The 23,661-nt window shown below is 55.9% G+C and overlaps 1 protein-coding gene across 1 annotated transcript in view; it reads right to left on the reverse strand.

The window, feature by feature from the left end:
- The window catches only part of LOC111145866 (Rap guanine nucleotide exchange factor 1), a 79,358-nt gene that overhangs the window by 21,168 nt on the left and 34,529 nt on the right, over nucleotides 1–23,661 (reverse strand). Inside the window, exons 7-11 of the mRNA XM_022501144.1 lie at nucleotides 22,898–23,050; nucleotides 22,314–22,437; nucleotides 21,707–21,890; nucleotides 20,102–20,593; nucleotides 14,716–14,915 (exon numbers count right to left, since the gene is read on the reverse strand). Coding sequence (XP_022356852.1) covers nucleotides 14,716–14,915; nucleotides 20,102–20,593; nucleotides 21,707–21,890; nucleotides 22,314–22,437; nucleotides 22,898–23,050 — 1,153 coding nt within the window. The remainder of the gene's footprint in view (nucleotides 1–14,715; nucleotides 14,916–20,101; nucleotides 20,594–21,706; nucleotides 21,891–22,313; nucleotides 22,438–22,897; nucleotides 23,051–23,661) is intronic.

Here is a 23,661-nt window from a genome sequence, read left to right on the forward strand (position 1 = left end):
GGGGCCACAACTCAAGTGACAGGCACACTCTCCCCCCCAATTCCCACCTGCTGCTGGCCCCGGCCCCGGCCCCTTCCTGGCTGGGCTGATCAAAGCTCCCTCTGGCTCTGCTGGTTTCCATCAGACCCAGGACACCTGCACATGGTGGCTACTCCCTCTCGCACATTCTTCTTCTCCACCTGACTCCCCAAATCAAGACTAACCCTGTACATGGCCAAACACATCAGTGGGGAGAGCTGTCCACGTTCTGAGCGACACACTGAAGGTGTTTAGCTTCCTTGTAAGAAGCTCTGTGCCTATCCTTCTTTCTGAACGAGCTGCACACGGGCAACCCTGGCTCCGTAACTCTCAGACGGGGGTGGGGGGCGGAGATGCCGAGCGCCCACTGTGCCCTCACCAGCCAGGTGCCACGTTTCACCGGCCTCTCCCAGTGGCCACCCAGGCCAACCCAACGTAGGCCTTGCTGGGGATGGCAGTGAGGTATAGGATTTGGGTTCTGGGACTCTCCAGTGAATCCCTGGTCAATGTTCCCCACAGTGAGGCTCTCTCACTGGCCAGTGGACAGTGGGGCCCGGTCCCAGGAGGCCACCCCGAGGGACGCCCACACCGCTGCTTCAGGCAGTGGCTCTGTCTCCCTAGGGAGCCCAGCTCTCAGATCTTGTCTGCGCGTCTTCAAGGGTAGGTGCTGCCGTGCTCTGCTGACTCGTGCACAAATCCAACTACTTTAAGACCAATGTTGCTTAGGGTTTGTGCCTCCCAGATTCATATGCTGAAATCCTAACTCCCACAGATGGTGGTATTAGGAGGTGGGGAGACCAGGGGCCACCAGGCTCAGAAGCTGATGATGTCACCCACCACATGAGAATACAAGGAGAAGACTGGGACCAAAAGGGGGCACCAGCCGTGCTGGAGTCCTGACCTTGGACCTGCAGCCTCCAGGCCCATGTTGCGTGTAACCACCCCATCTGTGCGACTGGGTCAGACAGCATGAACAGACTAAGGCAGGTGCCAGTCCTTACAGGAGTTCCGACACTGTCCTCACAGACGGCCCCTGGCCCACACGAGCTCACTCAGCACTCGAGCAGGCCCTGTGGCGACCTGGCAGCCGATGTGCTACAGAAGCTGGGCCTGCGCGATCACATGGTGCATCAGGTCTGACCGGATGAGCTCAGGGTGGCAGACACACATGCTCCGAGTGTGCCTCATCCGGGCGATGGCCAGGGTCACTGCGGCAGGGACATCCTCAAGTCACCCAGACTGGGTTCTGGGCCTTCTCTTTTTACCCGTGGGACCTCTGGTACATAACAGACATTCCTGAGCCTTGGTTTCTTTGTCTTTATTTATTTAAGTCATCCCTACACTCAACGTGGGCCTCGACCTCACGACCCTGAGATTAAGTCGCATGCTCCTCAGACTGAGCCAGCCGGGCACCCCAGTTCCTCCGCCTTTAGAACGAGCACGGAAACACCAGCACTCCCCCCGGAGGGTCCGTGCGCACTGTCTGAGCACGGCGCTGTGGTCCTGAGTACGGAGCCAGCACCTGACGGTGTCCGCTCTCCCCCCTCGCCTTCCGAAGCACCAGTCTGGGAACCCTCCAGGCAACAGGGCTGGGCTGGTCACGGGGTCTACCACATATCTACCGAACGAAGGGACACGGACACACTGACTGAGATTGTAACTGAAGTGTCCAGAATGGCGCCCGCCTCACAGCGGTGGCTTGGCTCTGAGGGTGGAAGGGCACCGGACAAGCTGTACCCACCACAGGGGGACACTGGTGGGGGCAGGCTACAGACGTCCCAGGACGGCTGCCCCAAGGATGTGTGCCCCAGAGGAGCAGGGGGCCACCTCGGAGGAGGCCAGGAGGCTCCCATCTCCGGGACAAAGCCTCCTGGCCAGCTGCCCTTCCCCCCGACCCCCTGCAGCTCTAGCCTCCGGTATTTCAGCTATGCAGTCCTGCTGGGCCAAGAGCCAAGCTTGAAAAATACCTTCAACGGAGTGGGGAGAGACAAGGCACTGCACTCTGAGCACCACCAAGCACCCTCAGTGCCCCTCCTGCAGCTCGGGAGGGGAGGGCCATGTTGGGGCTCATTGTCGCACCACCGTGAAGTACTTCCCCGCCTCCAAGACCACACTTCCTCATCACAGCAGGGAGAAAGGCGGGGAGTGGGGGGGGCGGGCAGAGAGAAAGGCAGGGGGCCGCTGAGCAGAAATGCCCCTGCATCCCCGCCTGGAGTTTATTCTGGGACCTGGCTGGTGCCCGGCTGTGCTTCTGACAGAGCTGCGGCTCTCTGTGGCGGGAATCTTTATTTATAGCCAGAGTGAGACCGCGCTGAGGACTCCATACCACCGGGGGGGGTGGGGGGGGTGGTGGGGGAGAGGCTGCCTGGCTGGAGACTACAGATTTCTGCAGAAGATCTGGGAGTGCCAGAGCAAGTTCCCAGGAAAGCAGTTAGGAGGGGCTGCCTGGCCCCCAAAACGTCAGCCTCGATCACATCATTAGCTCAAGTGCCAGCAAGGACCATCTGGGGAGGACGATACCTGCTGGTCAGATGAGGGACTAAGGGTTGGCACGAATTATCTCACGTCATTGACACGAAGGGCTGTTGGGATCCTTATCACAAAGATGGAGAAGCAGGGTGACAGAGTGGGCCACACCTCCCAACGCACAGCTTGGATCCTAGGAGAGGGGCAAGGGATGTCCCAGTCACGGAACACTCTGGGCACGGGACAGGCCCCAGCCGTGTAACCCTACAGCTCTGTGGGACTCCTACGACCTGGCTGAGAGCGCCGGCTTAGTCTGCAAGCCAGGGATGCAGAGACAACACCCACCCTCCCGACAGAAGATGCAGGAACGAGCAATCTGCTCTTTTGCAAACAGACACGTGAACGAACCACTGTGAGCCTTCTGGGTGGAAGAACGATGGCTGAGGACCGTGCATGCCGGCCTGTGATCATGCGCACACGAGAACGCAGAGCCACCTGGAGCTGGGCAGGTGGCGGTTTGCAAGGACACTGTACCTCCTCTCTGGTTTGGCCTGAAAAATGACTAGGGACGAGCCCCGTGCTGGCAAGAAAGCAGGAGTGGAGACCTTGAAACGCAAAATTCTGATCCCTCACTGCAACAGGCATTCCGTTTAATTCCTGTGACCGTCGGGAGGGGGGCAGAGAGCGTGCCAGCAGCTGTGGGCCAGAGCCACGGGCCAGCAGCGACCCTGCCTGCCGGCCCTGCAGCAGCCGCGCCTGGAGCTCCGAGCTTTGAGGCTTTCAACCCTCCCGATCACGGGCAATGCAATCATTCGAGTGAATGGACTCACTGTTGTAAAGTGTCTGGGAAGCACAGAAGTTGCCAGAGATTGGCCATTACTGCCTTCTCTTGGCTCAAGCAAGGCTTATGACTTCAGTGCTTCTGAATGCTGCTTACCAGCACAGACAGGCTATTGGACGGCTGGTTTGCAGGCTTATGTCTGGCTCCATCATTTGTGAGGAAACACACCCCAGGGCGGCTGCTGCTGCAGTGTGGTTTGGGCTTCCTTCCCGCACAGAGAATCACCGGGAACCACAGCTCAGCACTGGTCCTGGGCTCACGCTCCCCTTAAACCAGAGACTGAGAGTGTCAACACGACACGGGGCTAAGTGATTTCTCTTGGAACGAAGTCAAGCTTTTAGCCACTGCACAGCCCCCTCCGCCATCTCTGGGGGATGGATCTCCTGCAGAGAAGCGCGCCTGGTCTGGCTCTTACGAGAAGGAAAGTCACCAGGAAGGACCCTTGATAACATCCCTCGTCACTGGGCGGCACACTGGAAGTCTGTTCCATGTGTCTCCTCTCTCCTTCCGGGTCCCAGGCAACTACCTCTTTACTGAAGCCTTTCTTGACTGGGGGGCGGGTGGAGGGGTGCCCTTTATGCCCAGAAGCAACTTCCTTCTTTGATGTCTTTGTGTTAATTTATAACAACTACGTTTTACATAATGTCAAGGGTAAGTTTCCAAAGCCAAGCAGCAGATTCTGAGGCTGCTGCCACCAGCACCTGCCCCAGAGGCCGCTCTCTGCTTCCGGCAAGGAGAGCCACTTTTGTTGAACCTGTTGGGAGGGGTGATGGGACAGTATTCATCCCATCAAAGAAAGGCAACACCAGCATCACCCTGGATCCAAAAAATAGCTTCTTTTTGAATAAACTTCTTGGTGGAATCTATTTTTAAAAACCATTTGAACATTCTAATAAGTATTTTACAATAAAGGATGTAAAAAAAAAAAACAAAAAACCAAACCCAAAATGTTTCTTGGGAGAGTTTTAGGTAGTAGGATGGGTGAAAGCAGAAACGTATTGCAGGGACGCCTGGTGGCTCAGTCTTTAACTGTCTGCCTTTGGCTCAGGTCATGATCCCAGGGTCCTGGGATCGAGCGAGCCCCACATCGGGCTCCCCACTCAGCGGGAGGTCTGCTTCTCCCTCTCCTAGTTCCCCTGCTTGTGTTCCCTCTGTGTTTCTGTCAAATAAATAAATAAAATCTTAAAAAAAAAAGAAAGAAACGTATTGCATTTCTTCTCACGTGACATATTTTTGCAAGCTGAATCACAAGATCCTCCTTGAAAACACCAGACTCTGGGCTAATGATTTCATGTCTAGTAATATTCTTGCAAAAACCTCCGACACATTTTAGGACGCTCTGTACGTTCACTAAATACTGACCTTGAGATCATCGACTCTTTACAGAAACGTTTAGTATGGACTAAAAAATGATTTGAATTCCGTTCTAGAAATCTGACTAAACTATTTCTGCTCTGCTTGGATTCAACCGGCATGCCGGGGACTCTGATTTACACTCCTTCTCAGAACTCTATTTAGAGCCGTAGCCGCACTCTGGGAGGTGTCACGACACGAAGGACGGAAACCCTCTTCCTGACGTCCAGCCGGTACGTGGGCTTTTCAAGTCGCCTTGTCAGGTCTCCACTATTGACCAGCAATCACGCAGTTACTAAATACCAAACGAACACTGTTCCTCACAGTGGCAATCTGGCTTCTTTATCTTAGCTCTAACTGAGACTCTGAGTAGACGACACGGTTCGGCTCCTCTCCTCCAGTTTCCCCACCGCTAGAGGGGATAAGCACGCTGTCCCTGAGCAGTGACAAGCGGCCTGAACTGTGAAGGTCCAGGCGAGAGTCCGGGTGTGAGCACGGCATCCTTAGGGTTCATGTCACCACAGGACCTTCATAAGGACCAGGCGGGTCCTTTTGGCGCCAGACCAGCTGGACTGTCACAGATGGAGTCAGAGCACGTCTGCACAAGGGGCTACAGTTATTTCCTGGGTCTAAAGCTGGTCCAAGAGCAATGACCCTCCAAGACACCACAAGAACCAACACAAAAGCAGAAAGAAGTCTTCAAAATGAGGGGCAGAAATGGCTGAGTCACAGTGGCTGCTTTGCGAGTCTCCAAGGCCGAGGGTCCCTGAGCTCTGGTCTCGGGCCAGCCAGCCAGCAGCCACGGCCTTAAGGGTTAGCAGAGAAGGAAAACAAGAAAGAAGCTGGGTTCTTGGCCCCAGTCTGGGACCAGTGTGTCTGACGCCTGGAAGTGGATGAGTCAGCATCATGCTGTCGCAATGAAATGTGGGGAAGTGGGGAAGTTGGGCATGGTGACGGGTGGCCAAAGAGAGCTAGGTGCCTCCTTGGTCCCTTTTGGGTGAATTAAGATCCTTCTAGTCAGTCTGGCGTCACAAAGCACTTGCCACTTGCTGGCTCGGCCCTGAGCTGCGTACTGAGGCCGCGAGCACATCATAAGCCCAGTCCTTACCCTCAAGGGGATTTACGACTTTGAGAAAAAAAAGAACGTGAACATTACAAAAGAAAGAAACACTTTCCCAGTGTGATTATGTATTAAAATGCCTCCGTTCTTATTAAATGTCAGTTGTGTGTCTTATACTGTTACATGCTTTACGTCAGGACAATTCCAGGCTCCCATCAAGAAGAGGAAGTGGAGGGGACACCCCACTTGATTTGGGGACAGCATGCTCAGGTCCACACAGCTAGTAAGGAAAAACATGGTGGGGAAGAGGACGGGGGACATCAGGAGGGCTGGAACAGAAGACACAAGCAAGTCTGTGTGGGGGTGCTGAGGAGTTGGGGCCAGGAGAAAGGGGGGTACGGAGACCTGGGCATGGAGGTGGGCAGAAGGAGCTGGCGAGGCCACAGAAGGCTCTGCAGTGCTGAGGGGACACCGGAGTCTGACTGGTGCTGAGAAGGGCACGTGGCAGCAGGAAGGCCAGCAAGGAGGCCACAGAGGCCACGCCGGGGGCGGGGATAGGGGAGCAGTGACAAGGCTGGAGAAGAGGACCGGCTGAGGGCATGTACTCAGAAGTGCGGCAGGGCTTGGTGCATGGGTGTGCGGGTCACGTGTAAACCTGCTGTGTGTGTGTGGCGCGTGGCGGAGGGCTGGGGAGGGGGAGGGACAACAATACCTCATTGCCTTGCTTGGGCAACTCAGTGGATGGTGGCAACATTCACAGAAATAACAAGGATGCAGGGCGCCTAGCTGGCTCAGGTCATGGTCTAAGGGTTGTGGGATCGAGCCCCACACAGGGCTCTCCACTGACGGGGTCTGCTTGAGAGTTTCTCTCTCCCTCTCCCCTCAACTGCACATGTGCTCTCTAAATAAATAAATCTTAAAAATAAAAGAAGAAGGGGTACCTGCATGGCTCAGTTGGTTAAGCACCTGCCTTCAGCTCAGGTCACGATCCTGGAATCCCACTGGGCTCCCTGCTCAGCAGGGAGTCTGCTTCTCCCTCTGGCCCTCCCCCCTCTCATGCTCTCTCTCTTTCAAAAAATAAATAAATAAATAAAATCTTAAAAAATAAAAGGAAGAAAAAGAAGAAGGAGAAGAAGAAACAGAAATCATCAGCAGGATGGGAGCAGAAGGGTTTAACTGTTCCTCTCACGGGTTAGGGGTGTGGGATCTAATTTCCTACTGCGGGGAGCCCAGAGTCTAGTGAGATGCCTGCACCTGTGGCTGCACACTACACTCAGTGGTAAGGCCCCCCCAAATGGGGCAGAGCACAAGTCTCTACAACTCCCAGGACCCGGAACTGCCCTGGCTCCCAAGGCTCGCATGCAGCGTGGTTCTCTCTCTCCCCGGGGCCGACTGTCCAGAAGGCCGATGGAACAAAGTCCCTCCCTGGGGAGAGCTGGAGCTTGGAGAAAGAGTCCCCCTCCCTGGGCAAGTGCTGTCCACGGACACTCCCTTGCTCTCCTTTCTCCGAGAGAGTGAGCTCCAAGCAGGGCAGGGAGCCATAAAGATAAGGTAACCTCATGAGGAAGCAAGGGACAGAGGCGAGGAAGGCGGGGGCTTGTTTCTTCCAGAAGACACACATGGTGTTGTGCCACGCAAGCCGAGCCTGCGGTCTCTGTCTGCTTCTTTCCACGTGGTTCTCTTCCCCTTGCCCTGTCCCACGGTCTCTCCTTCACTCTTTCCCTCCCCGTGTGGCCATTACACCAGTGTTTCCGCCCACAGCAGTCTCCACGGCAGCTGCTAGTCACTGCGAGGGGCAGATGCAGCAGCGGGCCTTCAGGAGCTACTCCGGGTCTGAGGGAGTGGGCCCTCGCTGCAGCACTGCAGGGGACGGCACGGCAGAGACACCGCCTGCGAACGGACGCTCTGGTGACAGCATGCGTGCTGCCGTCCAGAAACCTGGGTTCCACGCCTACAGAGCCACCATCTGCTCAGAACGGAACACCGGCAGCTCTAGAGAACCCCACTCCCCACCGCCCTTTGTAACTGAACTCCTCAAAATGATACACCCTTGGACTTTCTGACCCTGAAGAGCTTTTTTTGTTTTTAAACAAATGACCGTCGCTGTGGATCCTGTTCAAGCTTCACAAAACCTGGGTCTTCTGGTGGCTTTCCTTATTCAGAATCATTCTGGAGACCACGATGGTAAAGGGTATTTCCACAGATTCATAGCACCCGAACAGACCTCTCGGTGACAGTACAAACCTGCACCTGGCCGTCAGCCAAAGAAAGACGCACCAGAAGACAGTCTGGGCACGGAGGAAGGTGATTTTTCTGACAGCAGCACTTCAATACCTGAACAGCACTGGCAACCTTAATGGTTACTGAGAGATTTTCTTAGTCTCTTTTTAACTTTTTTTTTTTTTTGAAGATTTTATTTATTTATTTGACAGAGAGAGATCACAAGTAGGCAGAGAGGCAGATGGAGAGAGAGGGGTGGGGGGAAGCAGGCTCCCTGCTGAGCAGAGAGCCCGATGCAGAACTCGATCCCAGGACCCTGAGATCATGACCCGAGCTGAAGGCAGCAGCTTGACCCACTGAGCCACCCAGGCGCCCCTCTTTTTAACTTTTTAAAAAATATTTTATTTGAGAGAGAGACAGAGGTGGAGAGGGGCAGAAGGGGAGAGCAGGAGAAGCATACTCCCCACTGAGTAGAAAGCCTGAACCGGGGTCGATCCCAGGGCCCTGGGATCAGGACCTGAGCTGAAGCCCCAGATGCTTCACCGACTGAGCCACTCAGGCCCCCAGGAGAGATTCTCACTGCCTTGGTCAAGTAAAGTGAACGTAGACCCCATCCAACTTTTAAGATTCTTTTTAGATTCACAAGACCAGGATTCAGAAGCAGAGCCAACGCGAGCCAGAGAAGGGCCAAGGAAAGGAGACAGCACGTGGGAATTCAGTGCGGAGGGAAAGGGCTGACACCCGAGTGACCGGACCTAGAGTGGAGGCAGAAGGCAGGCAGCCAACATGGTAGGGCTGCGGGGAGAATGCAGGGGGGGCAGCTCTGGGGGTAGCACTGACCAAGAGAGTCTGGGGACAGAAAGGAAGGACCCTTGGGACATGTCAGAGAGCCGTCTGCAGGAAGTCCCATCACTGAAGCACCTCCCAGCGCCCCCGGGGCAGGCACGTGGCCAAGGCCCAATGGGATCAGACCAGGAACAGGGGCCTGGCCTCCCTGGGCCTCTCGGAGGCTGCCCATGGCTCTCCACATCTTTCCTGCTCTCACTCAGTCCTAGTTTCCCTAAACACTTTTCTCTACTAGACAGGGCGTAATGGCGCAGAGGCCGCACGTCGGGTGTGGACGCCTGTCTGCACGGATGCTCCGCTTTCCTAGGATGAAGCATGAGCCGGGCAGGACAGACAGTCCACGGACTGCAAGTGAACATTTCTGTGGGACGAGACAGCAGAGCAGAGCAGACGCAGTGGAAGATGCTGGGCAGGGGGCACCCCCGGCCTGACCCTCAAGGGCCGTGCACAGGAGGGAGCGGCTGGGGAAGCGGTCTGTTTCAGTTAGGGAGTGCTGACCCTGAGGACACATGGAAGGGCTGACGACGGGCACCACCCTTCAGCCAGTTCCCCCGTAACCTTGATCCCCGAGCACTCACCCCTGAGGCCCCCTTCCAGAATGCACATTAGGCTTTCTGGCTCCCATCCTCCAGGTAGGTCTTTTTGTGTGGTCTTTTTGTTCTCCCGGACCTTTACCCCTTACCTACCTGAAATCCTAACTGTCCTTCAGGCCACAGCCACCTCCCCTGCAGAGCTCTGCCTGACCTTGTCCTGGCTCTGTAGCCCAGGGTGTTCCCACGGACAGCCTGTGACTCTCCTGGCCTTACTCACACGCTGCCTCAGGATCCTTCCTGGTGCACGACCTGCACGGGGGGAGTCCCTGTGCTTGCTGCATAACTCATCCTGGAACACAGGGATGATGGAACAAGACGCTTTTTCAGCCCCTACTTCAATTAAGCTTGGTCAATGCAGCTTTCCTGCTCTAATTCAAGAGGTTTTGTTTTGTTTTCTTTTTTTTTAAGAGAGAGCGTGACCGCACGCATGAGTGGGTGGAGGGGCAGACACAGAGAGAGAGAATATCTTAAGCAGGTACCACACTCAGCACAGAGCCCAAAGCCAGTCCCGATCCCACGACCCTGAGATCATGACCTAAGCTGAAATCAAGAGTCGGACACTTGACTGACTGAGCCCCAGGGTTCCCAGGAGGTATTCAATGGTTAGAATCTTCCCCAGCAGAAGTAACAGGTCGCTGAGAGGGTGAGGCGTCGTCACATCTGACAACAGCTATATTCCCAATTGGAAGGATGACACAGGCCCCGGAACGACAGAATGATGAGATTCAGGAATACAGGGCCCCTCTGAGAACAACCCAAAGCCCTCCATCCGGGGCTCATCTCAGAATGCAAGCAGAGAACACACGAAGAATATGCTGGCATGGCACTAAACCCCTTCTCTGGGCTGTCAGCACATCAGATGTCAAATGTCCCAAACATTCAGGCCATTACTAGTAGCTCTGGGGGCTGGGGGACTTTCCTTTTAAGAAATAAAGCCCCTTCCGCCTGGGTGGCTCAGTCGGTTAAGCAACTGCCTTTGACACAGGTCATGATCCTGGAGTCCCGGGATCAAGTCCCACATCGGGCTCCCTGCTTGGCAAGGAGTATGCGTCTCCCTCTCACCTCTCTCCTCTCATACGCTCTCTCTTTCTCATCCTCTCTCTCTCTCAAATAAATAAATAAAATCTTAAAAAAAAAAAAAAAGAAAGAAAGAAAGCCCTTCAGTAGCTCACTCCCCTGGGCTGCACCGTGGCGTTGGGATGGAGGATGCAGTCTTCCCAGTGCAAGGTGCCTTGCTTGACTCACCCCTGCGTCCCAAGGGAGGAAAACCATGACACACTCAAGCCCCAACGTCACTGAAACGCCCTCCGGCTTTCATCAACTCTGTAGCAAACAGTTCTGGCCACGGACAGCCGTCCAACCCCAAACTGTTCAACAGGGACATTGTAGATGCTTTCTTAGGATAACTCACACTTACTTTCTGTTCGCAGGGTGGGAAAAACAGTCAAGAGCTGGATTGTGTAAAGGCCAAGTTTTGCAGGATTTGTGAAAGGAGCTTGCCAGAAATGCCTGCTGAGGAAACAGAGGGTGTCTGTGTGCCAGGGTAGGGCCAGGAGTGCGGAGGAACGGGCGTTTAGCCTTTCTACGGCAAGTGTACAGTTGCTCAGGGCTCTAAAAAGTTAAGCTCTAGCACCCAAAGAACAGTGCATTCCTCACTGCAGGCAGGACTGTCTTAACGTGGGCCACAGATGGATGGTTCCCCAAGACAGAAACCAGACAAGACCACACTGGGAGCCCGAGCTTGGCTAGGTCTCTGTGAGTCACCACGCTGCAGAGTTCTGAAAAGGAAGTCCAGGCAGATGAAGCCCCATGTCCAAGCTGTCACGTGCGGAACGAGGATGGAGCCGAGCCTAGAACCCAGAACTCTGAGAGCAAGAGCTGTAATAATGAAACGCTCCTGTGTGATTTTACTCAAGCCCCACAATCACCAAATAAGAGACACGTGTGATCTCAAAGGAATGAAACAGAGGCAGGAGGCATAAACAAACTACCCAACGGCAAAGCCGATCTCAAGCAGAACCCAAACACGGCCTCAGCCAAGCTCTTCCTGGGCTGCTCAGTCTCATCTCAACAAACTGAAGGAAGAACGGTGGCCATTCGGGTGTCTGGACAGACGCAGAAGGTAACAGACCAGTACTTGCCTCTCTAAGGGTTAGTGCCCGCTATGTTTCGGAAGGAAACTTTACAGAAACAGCAGCACCCGTTCCCCTCCCGTAGCCATGTCCCTCGGCAAGGTGACTGGGCAGTAGCTCCCGGCGAGTGGCAGAGCGCAGTGCCCTACTCCTGGAATCCCAGATCAGCCTTGTGATTCAAGCGAGAGAATGCCGGGAAGTGACAGACAGTGGGCCGGTTCTGAGCCTCGGCCCAAAGACCCCTGCATGCTCCCATCCGTTCCCGGGGCCACAGCAAGCCCGGGCTGGCCTCACGGAGGCTGGCGGGTCCGGAGGAGCACAGCCACAGCGGCCCACAGTCCCAGCGGAGGTCCCAGAGATGTCGGTGAGGACAGCCAGAATCAGACGGGCCGTCCATCACCCTACCAGCCTGTGTCCGAAGCGCTGACAAACAGTTACTGCCGTTGTAAGCCACTGAGGTGTGGAGCGCTTTACTACACAGCAGAGGTTAACCGGCAAGGCCCGTAGACTCAGACTCAAACTCTGTCCTGCCCTGGTAAGGCCTGCTCTCCCTGGCCTTGCTTCCAACGGGAGGAGGACTTCTCTTTAAATACAGAACACTTACAGGGCTGACCCACAGCCCAACGGGAGACCAGGGTAAAAAGGCCAAAGTATTTCTGCCAGCTAACACCTGAGTGGTGATGCTGAGAGCGACCCACTAACGTTTCCCGGTCCCCGCCCCCACCCTGCCCACCCCACCACTTCACACAGTCCCTCGGGCCACAGAGGACCAACTGCGCATGCCCCTTCCCGTCTAATGCAGGGTCTGCAAGAGGACAGAGTCAGGGCTGGGCAGCAGTACACAAGTCAGGAGGCACAGGCGACAAATGAAAGCTCACACTCACGTTTCCAAGCAAAGAGCAGCAGGGAGCGACTCACCGAGGGCACAGGCAAGGTGCCGTGCCGGCTGAGAAAGGAGTTAGAGACGGACACACTGATGCCCTGAGTGGCACTGCTGTCCTCGGGGGTGAAGGCCACTTTAGTTTGCTGGACACAGTAGGAGACAGAGGAGAAGGAAGAAGCAGCATAGGAGGCCTGCTGGACAGAAGGGACGAGAGAGAAGACAGGGAAGGAGGGAGAAAAGCAGAGAACGGTCAGGCAGGTACACACGAAGGCTCATAGGCTGCTACCTAATTCTGCTTGGACGTTCTGGAGAGGGATGGCTTCTTGGCTCAACAGAGGAATCCAAGATGCCTGCCCAAGTCTACCTGGACGAGAGGGTGCCCTCCTTCACCTCCTCATGAGGGATTTAAAAAGCCAACTTTCCTACAAGTTGTGTTCACTGGAAGTGGTGGCAATGTGGAAGGAGGCCAAGGGGGCTCGGGATCCAGCTCCGGCACTGACTTGGGCCCTCATGGTCCTCCCCTGGGGAGCAGACCCTGGAGTTATTCCTGCTTCCACAGAGGGTGCTGCTGGAGCCAGGTTGCCTGGCTTTGAACCTGGGTCTCACCATTTGGGACCTGTTTGGCCTCCGGCATTATTTAAAGCTCTGTGTGCCTCAGGCTCTGCATCTATAAAATGGGGACAACTGTCTAGGCCCGTCCGTGTGTAAAGTGCTCAAAGCCAGGCCTGCCGCACTGTACCAGGCCAGCGGGCACAACGAGAACTACTATCTTTGCTGGTGAAATCGAGCACAAGCCTTCCTGCATCTGTATCTGCAAGAGGGCGGCCACACAGTAGGCACAGGCCACACCACAAGCTGCGCCGGGCTGTGCCAGAGCCGGGCTCAGTCCCCATCTTCTACTTCCCGTGGCGGGTGGGCTCCAATGAAGTCCCTCTGGCTCCCTCAGCCTCAGCGGACTTAACGGGGGTGGGGTGTGTGTGACAGAGGCCGTGGGGGGCACCACATGAAGCCAAACAAGCCGCAGTGCGGACACAGAGGGCGCTCAGAAGGGCGTTGGCCCTGCTCCTGGGCCCCTAGCTACCGCCCTACAGCACGGGGAGGGCTCAGCGGGCTCCCCCACTCAGGCTCTGACTCCGAGTGCTCCCTAGGTGTCTGTGTGAAGCCCGGGGGCTCCATGGTGCGGAGAAGACGTCCAAGGATGACCGATGGGCACCTGTGGACACCGGCAGGAGGAGCTGAGATGTTTCAGATCTCAACGAGATCCAATTCGACTGTTCAACCATACATACATTTTAGGTCAGGGGTCCCTGGGGCAGGCGTTTCTATTTCCGTGGTAAAGATGGTTTTCTGAAACATTTTCACAGCCACGTAGATTCACACTGGGGCATATTCAGGTGTTCATAGGGTGGGTGAAGACCTGAGGCCCCGAGTGCCAGTCGTGAGACACAGCTAGTCCCGGGCTCTGCCTGGTCAGCCCGAGCTCACCAAATGCGGGAAAGCTCAGGGGCCCCTGGGGCGGGGCAGGGGCTCGAGGAGTAACCCAAGGTCAGAAAAGGCAGGCCAGCACCTCTGTGTCCTCTCACGAAGGACAAAAGATGGCCAGGCCCCTCTGAAGTGGGAACACTACCAGGCTGGCCCAGCCGATGAGCGTAACGGCACGTGCAGCTCTGAACGGGTCAAGAATCCCTTTGCACTCTCCCGGTGAGTTGCTCGGACTCTACCATCTGACCACGGTCCCCCTGGTTGGTAAACTGGGAGCCATAGGGACAGGGATCCGGAGGGACGCGGCAGTTACCCGTGATCTGCCCGCCTGCCCGCCGGCTCGCTCTTGGCCGGACAGCCCGCCCTCTGTGCTGACTTGGGCTTCGTTACCTACAGGGGCTCCTTGCACAGGGGGTTTTTCAGAGGAGCTAGGGTGCCACGCTGGGAACACAGAACGGCTCTGTGTAAGGCCATCGTGCTTCAATAGAGCTTGTTTCCACGGGGCCATCCCTGGCCAGGGTGGGGTGTCAGTCACTGTGCGTAGTTGGGCCATTATGTAAATCAAGTCCACAGATGGGCCTACACAGACCAGGCCCTGTGCCCTGATTGAGTCCCTCCTTTCTGGGAGGTCTATATTGGAGCCAGAGAAGAGAGGGAAAATACAAGAGACTGTCAGCAGAGAAAGCAGACGTTCTGAGCACCAGCCAGGCCCAGCTGCGCGGGGCTGCTCCGGGAGAGAAAGGCGTCGCCACCCCCAGGGTGGGGCGTCGGGGGAGCCCGGCAGAGGAAGCCGCGCGGTCCTGCGGCGGAGGGCGGCTTACCAGCTGCCGCTGCTTGGGGGGCAGCGCGGGGGGCGGCGCCAGCTCCTGCGGGGCCTCGGTGCTGAACGAGTCGTTGAAGCCGTACACCTCCATGAGGAGCTTGTTCTTCTGCTGGTAGATGTGCTCGTTCTGCGGCGTCTGGTAGAACATGGACGGTTGCGGCTCCGAGTAGTCCTCCAGCAGCTGCATGTAGGCCAGCACTGCGGGGTACACGGGGGTGGGGCGGCCTGGCGTTACCGGGGGCGGCTGCGGGGCACACGGCTGAACCCCCCCACCCCAAGAGGGCCCCTCCCTGCACGGCCAAGCCATGGCCAGGCCCACAGAGCACCCCGCCCCCACTGCCCGCACCACCATGCTGCCCAACCAAAACCCACTGCCACACAGCAAGGGTGAGACCCGCGCAGGCTGTGGCTCTGGCCGACAGGGACCCATCTGTGCAGGCTGGGTGACTCACACACAGCACTGTGGTGGAGAGGTGACAATGGGGGAGGCCAGGACCTGCGGGAACTCTGTACTTTCCACTCAGTGGTGCCCTGAACTTAAAACCACTCTAAAAAAACTGTCTTTAACCGCTTTAAAAAGTAGTCTATTTTTTAAAGAGCATATGGGGGACCCCCACACTCCCCGAAAAGCCCTGGGGTTTCCTGGCACCCTGTGGTCACACCCGAGGCTAGGCACCACTTCCCACTCCTCTGAACCCAGATGCATGTCTTCCTCCGCTCTTGGGACTACTGGGGTGCGCGTGCCCGGCAAGCAGGCTCTCCCCCCGCCTGTGGCTTGGTTTCCCAGAGGCTCCACGCCACCCGCGCGCCCAGCAGCCCCTCCTCATCTCTCCACGCCGTCCTCTTAGCCCTTCCCACAGTCATGAGCCGCCTGGGGGACTGTCCCATGTATGTGACTTGACCGGGCACCGACGTGCTGGGCACCAGCTCAGGGGCTGGGACCAGACAGCGGCCAGCAAGCAAGTCTTCTGTCCGTGTGAGGCTCACACCCTCCCAGGAGACAGAAAACAGACCACGTGTGAGTGCTGAGGACAGAGAGTGAAGCGGTTCGGTGCCAGGGGCTTCTCCAGAACACAGATAAGCTACCTGAGGCCTTCCACACCGAGGCTACAGGCTGGGCGATGGCAAAGGCCGGGCCAGGGGTCCAGAAAGCGGAGCACAGCCAGAAAGGGGAGGCTGGAGGGAGTGAGGCAATCACCTGGGAGGGTCAGGAGAGGCTGTGGGAACAGGGCAAGGAGGCCGACCTGCTGCCGCACCCATGGGAACCTATGAAGGGTTCCCCTCCAGGCTGGCCTGGAGCTGCTCTGTCTTGAGAAAACAACTCTGGGGCCATGCGGTTGTTTAGGGGACAGACTGTGGTGTGGCTGGAGGTGGTGAGGTTGATGTGATTCAGGATGCATGTTCAAAGCAGATAAAACAGGATTTACTGCCTGTCTCCAGAGAGCTGAAGCTGCCGGAGGACAGGGCCGGCCCATGTCTGCCGCTGCGCCACGGGCGCCCGACACACGGCAGGGTCCACAGACAACTCTAGAATGAATGAGTGAACAAAACACACCTCATCCATCCCGACCACGTGACTTGCTAAACCAGGCGATGGCCCTGGGTGGGTCTTGTGAAGCCCCCACCGGGTAAACATAAAGTAACAGCCACTAAATCCCACTCTCCCTTCGAGCCCAGAGACTACAGAACATCCTGATGGGAGGCACAGACCGCGAGGAAAACACGTGCACCATCTCCTTCCTAAACCTCCTTCAGAAAGCCTGGCCCTGGCCACCCTCCTGCTCCCCTGGGGTAGCTCTGCCCGTAGCTTCAAGGCTGCCCAGGGGCAGGCTCCCTGACTCAGCCGGGCACTCTCACGGCCAGGGAACCCAGCCACAGACGCCAGCAGGGGCCTCAACCGCCTGAGGAGGCAAAACATCTCAAGGACCCCGCAGCCCTTGCATGGGGGCATCAGGGTACTTCACTCCCACCTGGGGTTAGCGATGGGAGCCCCAACTCCAGAGCCAGGCCCTTCTACACGCTCTACAGGTTCAGGGCAAGTGACAGCTCGGAGTTGACTGTGTCTGGTCCTTTGGTCCCCTTATGAAGCCAGGAGGCTGGGTGGGAGCAGGCCTTCTCTAATCCCCCTCTCTCTGTGGGACTGGAACCCACATTTGACGCTCCCCACGGCGAAGTCCAGGTCAAGGCTGGCCTGAAGTGCAGTACCGCCCTCCCGTTCTCTTGGAGGTGGAGGGAGCTCCCGAGAGTGAGGGAACTCCCTATAAGCACGAACATGTCCATGTTTGCAAGGAAAACATGGTTATGACCACTTGATTCATGAGTGAGGAACGAAGGCTGATCAGTTCATTTGCAGGGCTGCGGCACACACACTAGGAGGGAGCTAGTGACGAAGGGAGCTGGGAAGACAAAGGGTCCCAGGTTTGGAACCAAAGGAATTTAGGTGCGTGTATGGGCAGGCACAGGAATGGCAGCGGTCGAAGGTACCATCCAGAGCCGGGTGCTGTTCTCCTGGGTCACATCACAAGTGCTGGGAAGCAGCACCTGCTGGATACCCAGAAAAAGTGTCCAGTGCAATTCTGCACGGCTCCGTTCTGTATTTTCACATGGCCTGAGGCTGGGGGCTTAACTGGAGACCCTCAACTGGGGTCAAGGTAGACAAGGAACACCTTTCTCTGCGGTGTCTTTCTTGTGCCCTTCACTGGAGGAGGGGGTACAAAATCATCTCCTTTATCTCAAAGAACCAATAAGAATGTCTTCACTCCAGCAAGCGCAGAGCAGAGCTTGGCCCTAACTGGCGGGTAGGAAAAGGTGGTCTCACCCAGGAGGGCACCGCTGCCTGAAGGCAAGTGTAGCGCGCCACCCCCTCGAGCCTCGTGATGCTTTTCTGGCGCACTGCACGACTGACACCACGAGGTTCTAGAGGAAGGTGCGAGCCTTAGAAGGGGATCCCAAATGCCCACCGAGTGCTCCCTAAAAAGACTGAACGTAAGCAGCTTCGCCTGACTAAAACAGGAAGTTTCAGTAAGAACTGACCTTCCGGATGTCTAAGTGCTTGCTGGGACCTGCTCACCAAGCACAGAGACAGTAGTGAGGTTCACGACCTTCGAGAAATAAGGAAGACCGGGTCCGTTTCAAAGGCAGCACGGGAGCTCCGAGAAGAGAGCAGTGGGTGTCACTGGGCATACTCGGCAGGCTGGCGCTCCAGCTGGCACCGAGGACTGTGGGCAATGATCAGGAAGCTCGTCAGGCACAACGGGCTCGGAGGGCTGCCCTCAGCAAGAGGACCCTCAGGACATCAGTGCAACCCAAAGGAGAAGGACACTATGATATCAGGACTGTGTACATATGAGCTTTGTCCAGCGTTACCCAAACACAAGAGATGATTATTCTCTCCCTCCTTTCCCACAAAGCGACTTTGCAAGTTTTCCACCAGGTCAAAGAAGGAACTCCTCAAGGGTCCCCACGGGGAGTGAAGAGTGGACTGGAGACTAGGACCAGGCCTCAAGTTTGGGGGTCCTTTCATGGGGTCCAAAAAAAGACCTCCTGCTGCCTGGAAGTCACTACTGAAACCCATACGGTCTCCACAAAGGAGGGCAGATCCCTTCCTCCTCAGTGTGCTGGGAAAACGCAGGCCTGCTCCGAAACCCAGATCTGCCAACCCCCTGCCAGCTGTCGCCGGCAAGGCTCAGTTCCTTTGCACTCCGGTTTCTTCTATAAACCATGCCAGTATCACTGCCTGAAGCCAGTGAAGACTAAACATGATGGTGTGTGAAGCTTTAGCCCAGGGCGTGCCACACCTTAAGCTCTTAGTAGTTTTTCAAGGTTTTCAGACACAAGTGCTACAGACAGTAATGGAAGAGATAAAGCCTAAAAATAGACGTCTAAATAGAAAATATTTTTAGCCACTGGAGACTTGAGGCTGTTGGAAAGGGAATAGCGGCTGCCTCCCTTCCTCCTCCTCTCTGCAGCCCCACATAAGGGCCATGGCCCACACCTGCTCTAAAAGCCGAGAAGGTGAGGCCCCTGGCTCCACGGCCAGGCCACACCAGGCACCTGCTACAGTGTGCACGGATCAGTCGCACCCTGTGTTCTGGGTTGAGAGGATTCCAGGGAGAGGAAAGGGTATGAGCCCAGAGTGACATACTACTTGAGTCAAGGTGAGGGGGTCGAGGGGAAAGGCCAACAGCTCTCCAGACACTTGCCAGTGCGGAGGGAGAGACTGAGGGGAACATCCCCGGCGCTGCCGCTGGCGGTCCCCGCTAGTAGCAACCTGTTTCTCACAAGTGAATGGCAGATGGGAATGACCTCATCAGCCCTCCAGAGCCAGCTCTCCCTCCAGCTGGGGGACGAGACCACCCTAGGCCAGGACACAGCCTGGGTGACACCTAGCAAGGAGCTGGGAGACAAGGCCCACCCAGCCACCCTCGGGGCCATCCCTGCTGCATTAACCACTCTCCCCTTCTTCGAGGGTGGACCCCATGCCAGCTGGGGCCAATCAGAAGCTCTCACTTGGGAATTTGGGAAGGAGAGTTAGTTCCTAGTTGGTGGACGTTCTCTGCTGGGCGCTTCAGCTGAGGCCAGGGAGCCCGGGGCTGTGTGGCCCAGGTGACCACACAAACCTCCAAATGGTGACAGCCAGTCCGCCAGACAGATGGAGCAGTGGGCCAGTGGAATGGGGGACAGGGTGGGGCAGAGAGAGCCGGACGCCAGCAGGAAAACAATCTCTACTTGGGAATTTGATGGCAAAGTGACAGTCGGAAAATATTCCAACTACAAACATCTAAAATTTCAGCTCCACGCCTGGGCTCTGGTAACAGCATAATTACAAATACGCAGTCTAAGAAACGTCCTCAGCAGCTCCGACCAAGCAGCCTCAGGTTCTCATTCTGTGACAGTCCCTGTCTGCAAACAGAAGGCGGGCAGGGGACGGGGTGGGGGCGGGGCGCACCAGGGACCTCTCTGAACAACAACCCTGCACACTCTCAGGGCTCCTTGGAAACCCCTCTGTGGGCGCGGTGAGCTCTAACTCAATTCATATGTCCATCCTGCTTTAGCCAGATGTTGCCGTAATGATACTGTCCTGAAGCTGTGACCCTCACTTACTTCTCTGTCGCTGGGTGTTCAGGCCAGACGCTCAGGGCTCTTTGGCAGCCTGAGAGCTGAGAGAGGCCGTAAGAGAGGTCGGCTTAACAAGCTCTACAAACCATCACCAGGACCGACAAAACAAGGCTCCCAGAAGTGTCCACATACCACTGGCCCCATCTTTTATGAAATTATGAGGCTGCTCGTTTGATTCTGGCCTCACGCTTACATGCTCAGATCAAACGCACCCGCATTTTAGGTCACAGAGTGTGCTTCCAGACAACAGCTCGACGAAAGCTTACTGTGTTTGTTTTTCTTCTCTGGTAGAGGAGGCGGTTTTTCCGGGTCACCTGTTGACTCAGGAACAGTGAAATCACCCACAAATTCGACAGAGGCTGAGGACCCTCCTTGCTGAAAGGGGAGAATAGCAGCAAAGGGCGTGAAGGGGATGGACGGGACCGAGGCTGGGTTCGGCAGGTCGTCCTCGGAGATGTTGTCATACTGGGAGGGGTGCCGCTCGTAGGACGCTCGGCAGCCAGAACTGTCCGTGGTCTGAGAGGCCGCACTCCTGCGCTTCTTCTCGGGGAGGGCGGGCGGCATGTCCATCTGCTGTCCCGCGGCTGATGGCCCCTCCGGAGGTGCTGGAGGCAACTGGAAAGGATGGCCAGGAAACGGAGACCCAGACTCTCCCAAGGACTCCGGCAACGGGCTAAGGTTACAGGCCACTTGCTGAGGTATCTGGTCTGCGTTAGAGAGGTCTTGCTGAAGGAACTCATAGTCCGGATCGTAGTGATCTGCATTCACAGCAGGAAAAACATGACTGTCAGCCGCAAGGCCCCAAGAAAGCAGCGATCCCATTCACTCGTGCACGACACAAACACGATTTCTGTCTCATCTCTACCCTGTATTTTATATTCCTCATTCTTCTCCCTGCTTGAACACATAAAAGCAAGCGGGAAAATGGCTGTTTGCTACCCTGTTCTTTGTATTTTCCTGTATTTTTTGAATTTCTTATTTAAAAAAAGAAAGAAAAATGCATGACCACTGTAGAAAATGTGGCCAAAATAGAAAAAAAAAAAATCATCCACAATCCCATAATTTAACTATAATCTGTTTACATTTTAATGTATTTCCTTAAAAGTCTTTTTTCCCCCTAGGATTCTTTTTTTAAAAAACCCAACTAAGAAAATACCATGTGGGTGGTCTTGGATTTTGTCCGTTGATCAGTGTATCATGACTGGTTTCTCAGACTCCCGTGTTATCCCAGCACACGCACGTACAACTCCTCTGCTTTCCTACCACTGAGTTTCTGGTCTACCACTCCTCCCAATGATGCTGGCATTAACGTCCTTGGATAGAAATCCTGCCACAGATCTCTAAGATAAACTCTCCAAGTGGAACATCGAGCTCACGGGACACAAACAGCTTAATGCTCCTGACACCTCCTGCCCAGCTGCCTTTTGGACTTGCCTCTGCCCCCTCCCCGATATCCTGCCCCCCCCCCCGCCCACACCCACCAGGAGGTCAGCACGCGCTGCTCGCTTGCCTTTGCCCTCCGTCCGAAGTCGTTAGGGGCTCTCCCCTTCACCATCCCCTTCACCACCCATAGCTCTGAGCACAGGTGACTCCCATGTGGGCGAAGGGAATGAGACTGCACACTGCAGGTCGACCATAATGACAGCTACCACCTGAGCATCTCCTCTGTCGATGCACACGGTTATTTCACTCAAACGCCCCACCTCCTTGAGAGAGGTGGATGTCGGTAGCCTCACTCTGCAGACGAGGAAGCAGACTCTGACTGAGCTGGCCAGGGCTGTATGACCACTGCCTGACCTCCCTGTGTGACCCCAAAGCAGCCATCAAGGAACGATGAGACAGGAGGCGTGACCAGGACGCCCGGTGCTCACCTAGTGTTTCACAGCTTGTGTTCCGGGAGCACTGGCCACTGTCCCTGTCCAGAGAGGACAGCTGCTCGTCCGACTTGCTGAGCTTGCCTATGCTGCTGCAGGGGGACAGGCGGGGCGACTCCCCGCCGTACGAGTGGCTGCCTCCTGAGAGTCGCCTCTGTGTGTAACAGTCCACGTCAAAATCCTCGTGTGGAGAAAGAAGGACAAGCACAAGTCACTTCTGAGAAACGGTGGCAGGGCCCAGGGGCGAGGGGTCAGCACGTTTAGTTAGAGGAGACTGCCACACTCCGAAACCGGATGGAACGGCCCATCTTTGATGTAAGCAGTAAAAAGCCAGGTCTGTGACTTCCGAGAAAGGAGCCTTGCTGACTGCTGGGTCTGTGTGGCAAGCAAGCACCCTGGGGCCAGGCTCAGATGTCCTCAGGAGACACCCCTAGCTCCAGCCTCTCCACCCCTGCCCCCTCCCCGACGAGGGAACCTCGACAAGGTCCTGTGGTCCTGCCGAGAGAGAGGAACCATCCTCTCATTGCCAGGGGCCGAAGACCAGCATGATCAGGGCTCCCAGACCCAAAGCCTTCCTCTGCCTTGCCAGATGGGGCTACATTACCTGCCTATTAATTCCAACAGGCAAACTGGAGCCGCTGGTGGCTCGACTCATGGGCGCAACGACAGCCACTCGGGTTGGGGATGGAGCAGACTGTCTTTTCTTCGGCGGCAGTGCCGGTGGAGGACTGAAACAGATCAAGAGACCCAATCAAACCAGATAACCCAAACGACAGCTCCTTACGAAGATGTGAGGATGCAGAATGTGGGGATCTTTCATTATCAGACACTTCCCGTCTACTTCTCACACTTTCAGCTCCTGTCCAACTCCACCGCTGCCAAAATAAACCTATCAATGCCAAAACCCTAAAATCAGAAAAATCCTTTCTTTTCCTTCCATCGTAAGTTGTACTAAGGCTAAAAGGCACTCCACTGGGAGTTCTTGGAGCATGTGGCAAGAGAAGGCTCTGCGGCCAGGCTCACATCCTCTACAGACGCCTTCCCAAGGAAGATCAAGATTCCAAGGCTTCTAAGGAGCGAGGGGCTGGCTGGGTTCCAAGTTCTCACCCTCATGGCACCACCTTCACTTCTACATCCTTTCATCGGATTATGCCTAGGTCCAGAGGGTGCCAGAAATATAAAAATTACCTGTTATCAACCACCCGAATGCCAGGTAACGGGGGCTTGGGGGGTGCGACCTCCTCATCCATAGAGTCGGGGAGAAGCTCGGGCGACTGGGACAGGCCGGTTGTCTTGTTTAGGATCTCCATCTCTCGATCTGTCAGGGGGAGCTCGGACTGGCTGGAGAATGAGAAGCACCTGGGATTACAGAAGGTTACAGAGCACACACAGGTCCTGGGAGGGGCAGAAGGGGACCAGGGCATGGAAACAATGCGGGCCACCGGGCCGAGGACCAGGAGCCCTGGACACTGTGCCTGGAGCTCCATGGCAGAGGCGGGGTTTTGAGTCTGGTTTGATCACCAACACACACAGCAGGAGCCTGGCCAAGTCCCCCTGACCCATCTCAGTTTCCTTGTCTGTAGGAGGAAACCTCAGACTACATGACCTGAAGGCTCTCCAAATGTTCCAAACTGATCTTTTATATTTTTTCTAGGCACTTATGCTAGAACCTGTTGCAGGGCCTTAAAACTGTCCACATGGCCCTCAGTTTACCTTCCTGACAAAGCTAAATGCTCTCAAGCCAAATCCCCCAAATCCAACCCTGCCAAGTCCGTTCCAGCGAGGAAAGGAAGCTCCTCCAGAAAAGCACGGGCGTGGGTCACGTGACGCCGCGCGGTATCCCGAGTCACATGGACTGTAAGCCTTGAGATCAGGCAACAATTCAAAGTGCGCGTCAGCTTTGCACACTTTGAAGTAATACGGGTACCCACCCCAAGGTCGCCGAGAAAGGA

This window comes from Enhydra lutris, unplaced genomic scaffold (genome assembly GCF_002288905.1).
Source record: "Enhydra lutris kenyoni isolate GAN:26980312 unplaced genomic scaffold, ASM228890v2 scaffoldscaffold13, whole genome shotgun sequence".
In the NCBI taxonomy this organism is placed as follows: domain Eukaryota; kingdom Metazoa; phylum Chordata; class Mammalia; order Carnivora; family Mustelidae; genus Enhydra; species Enhydra lutris.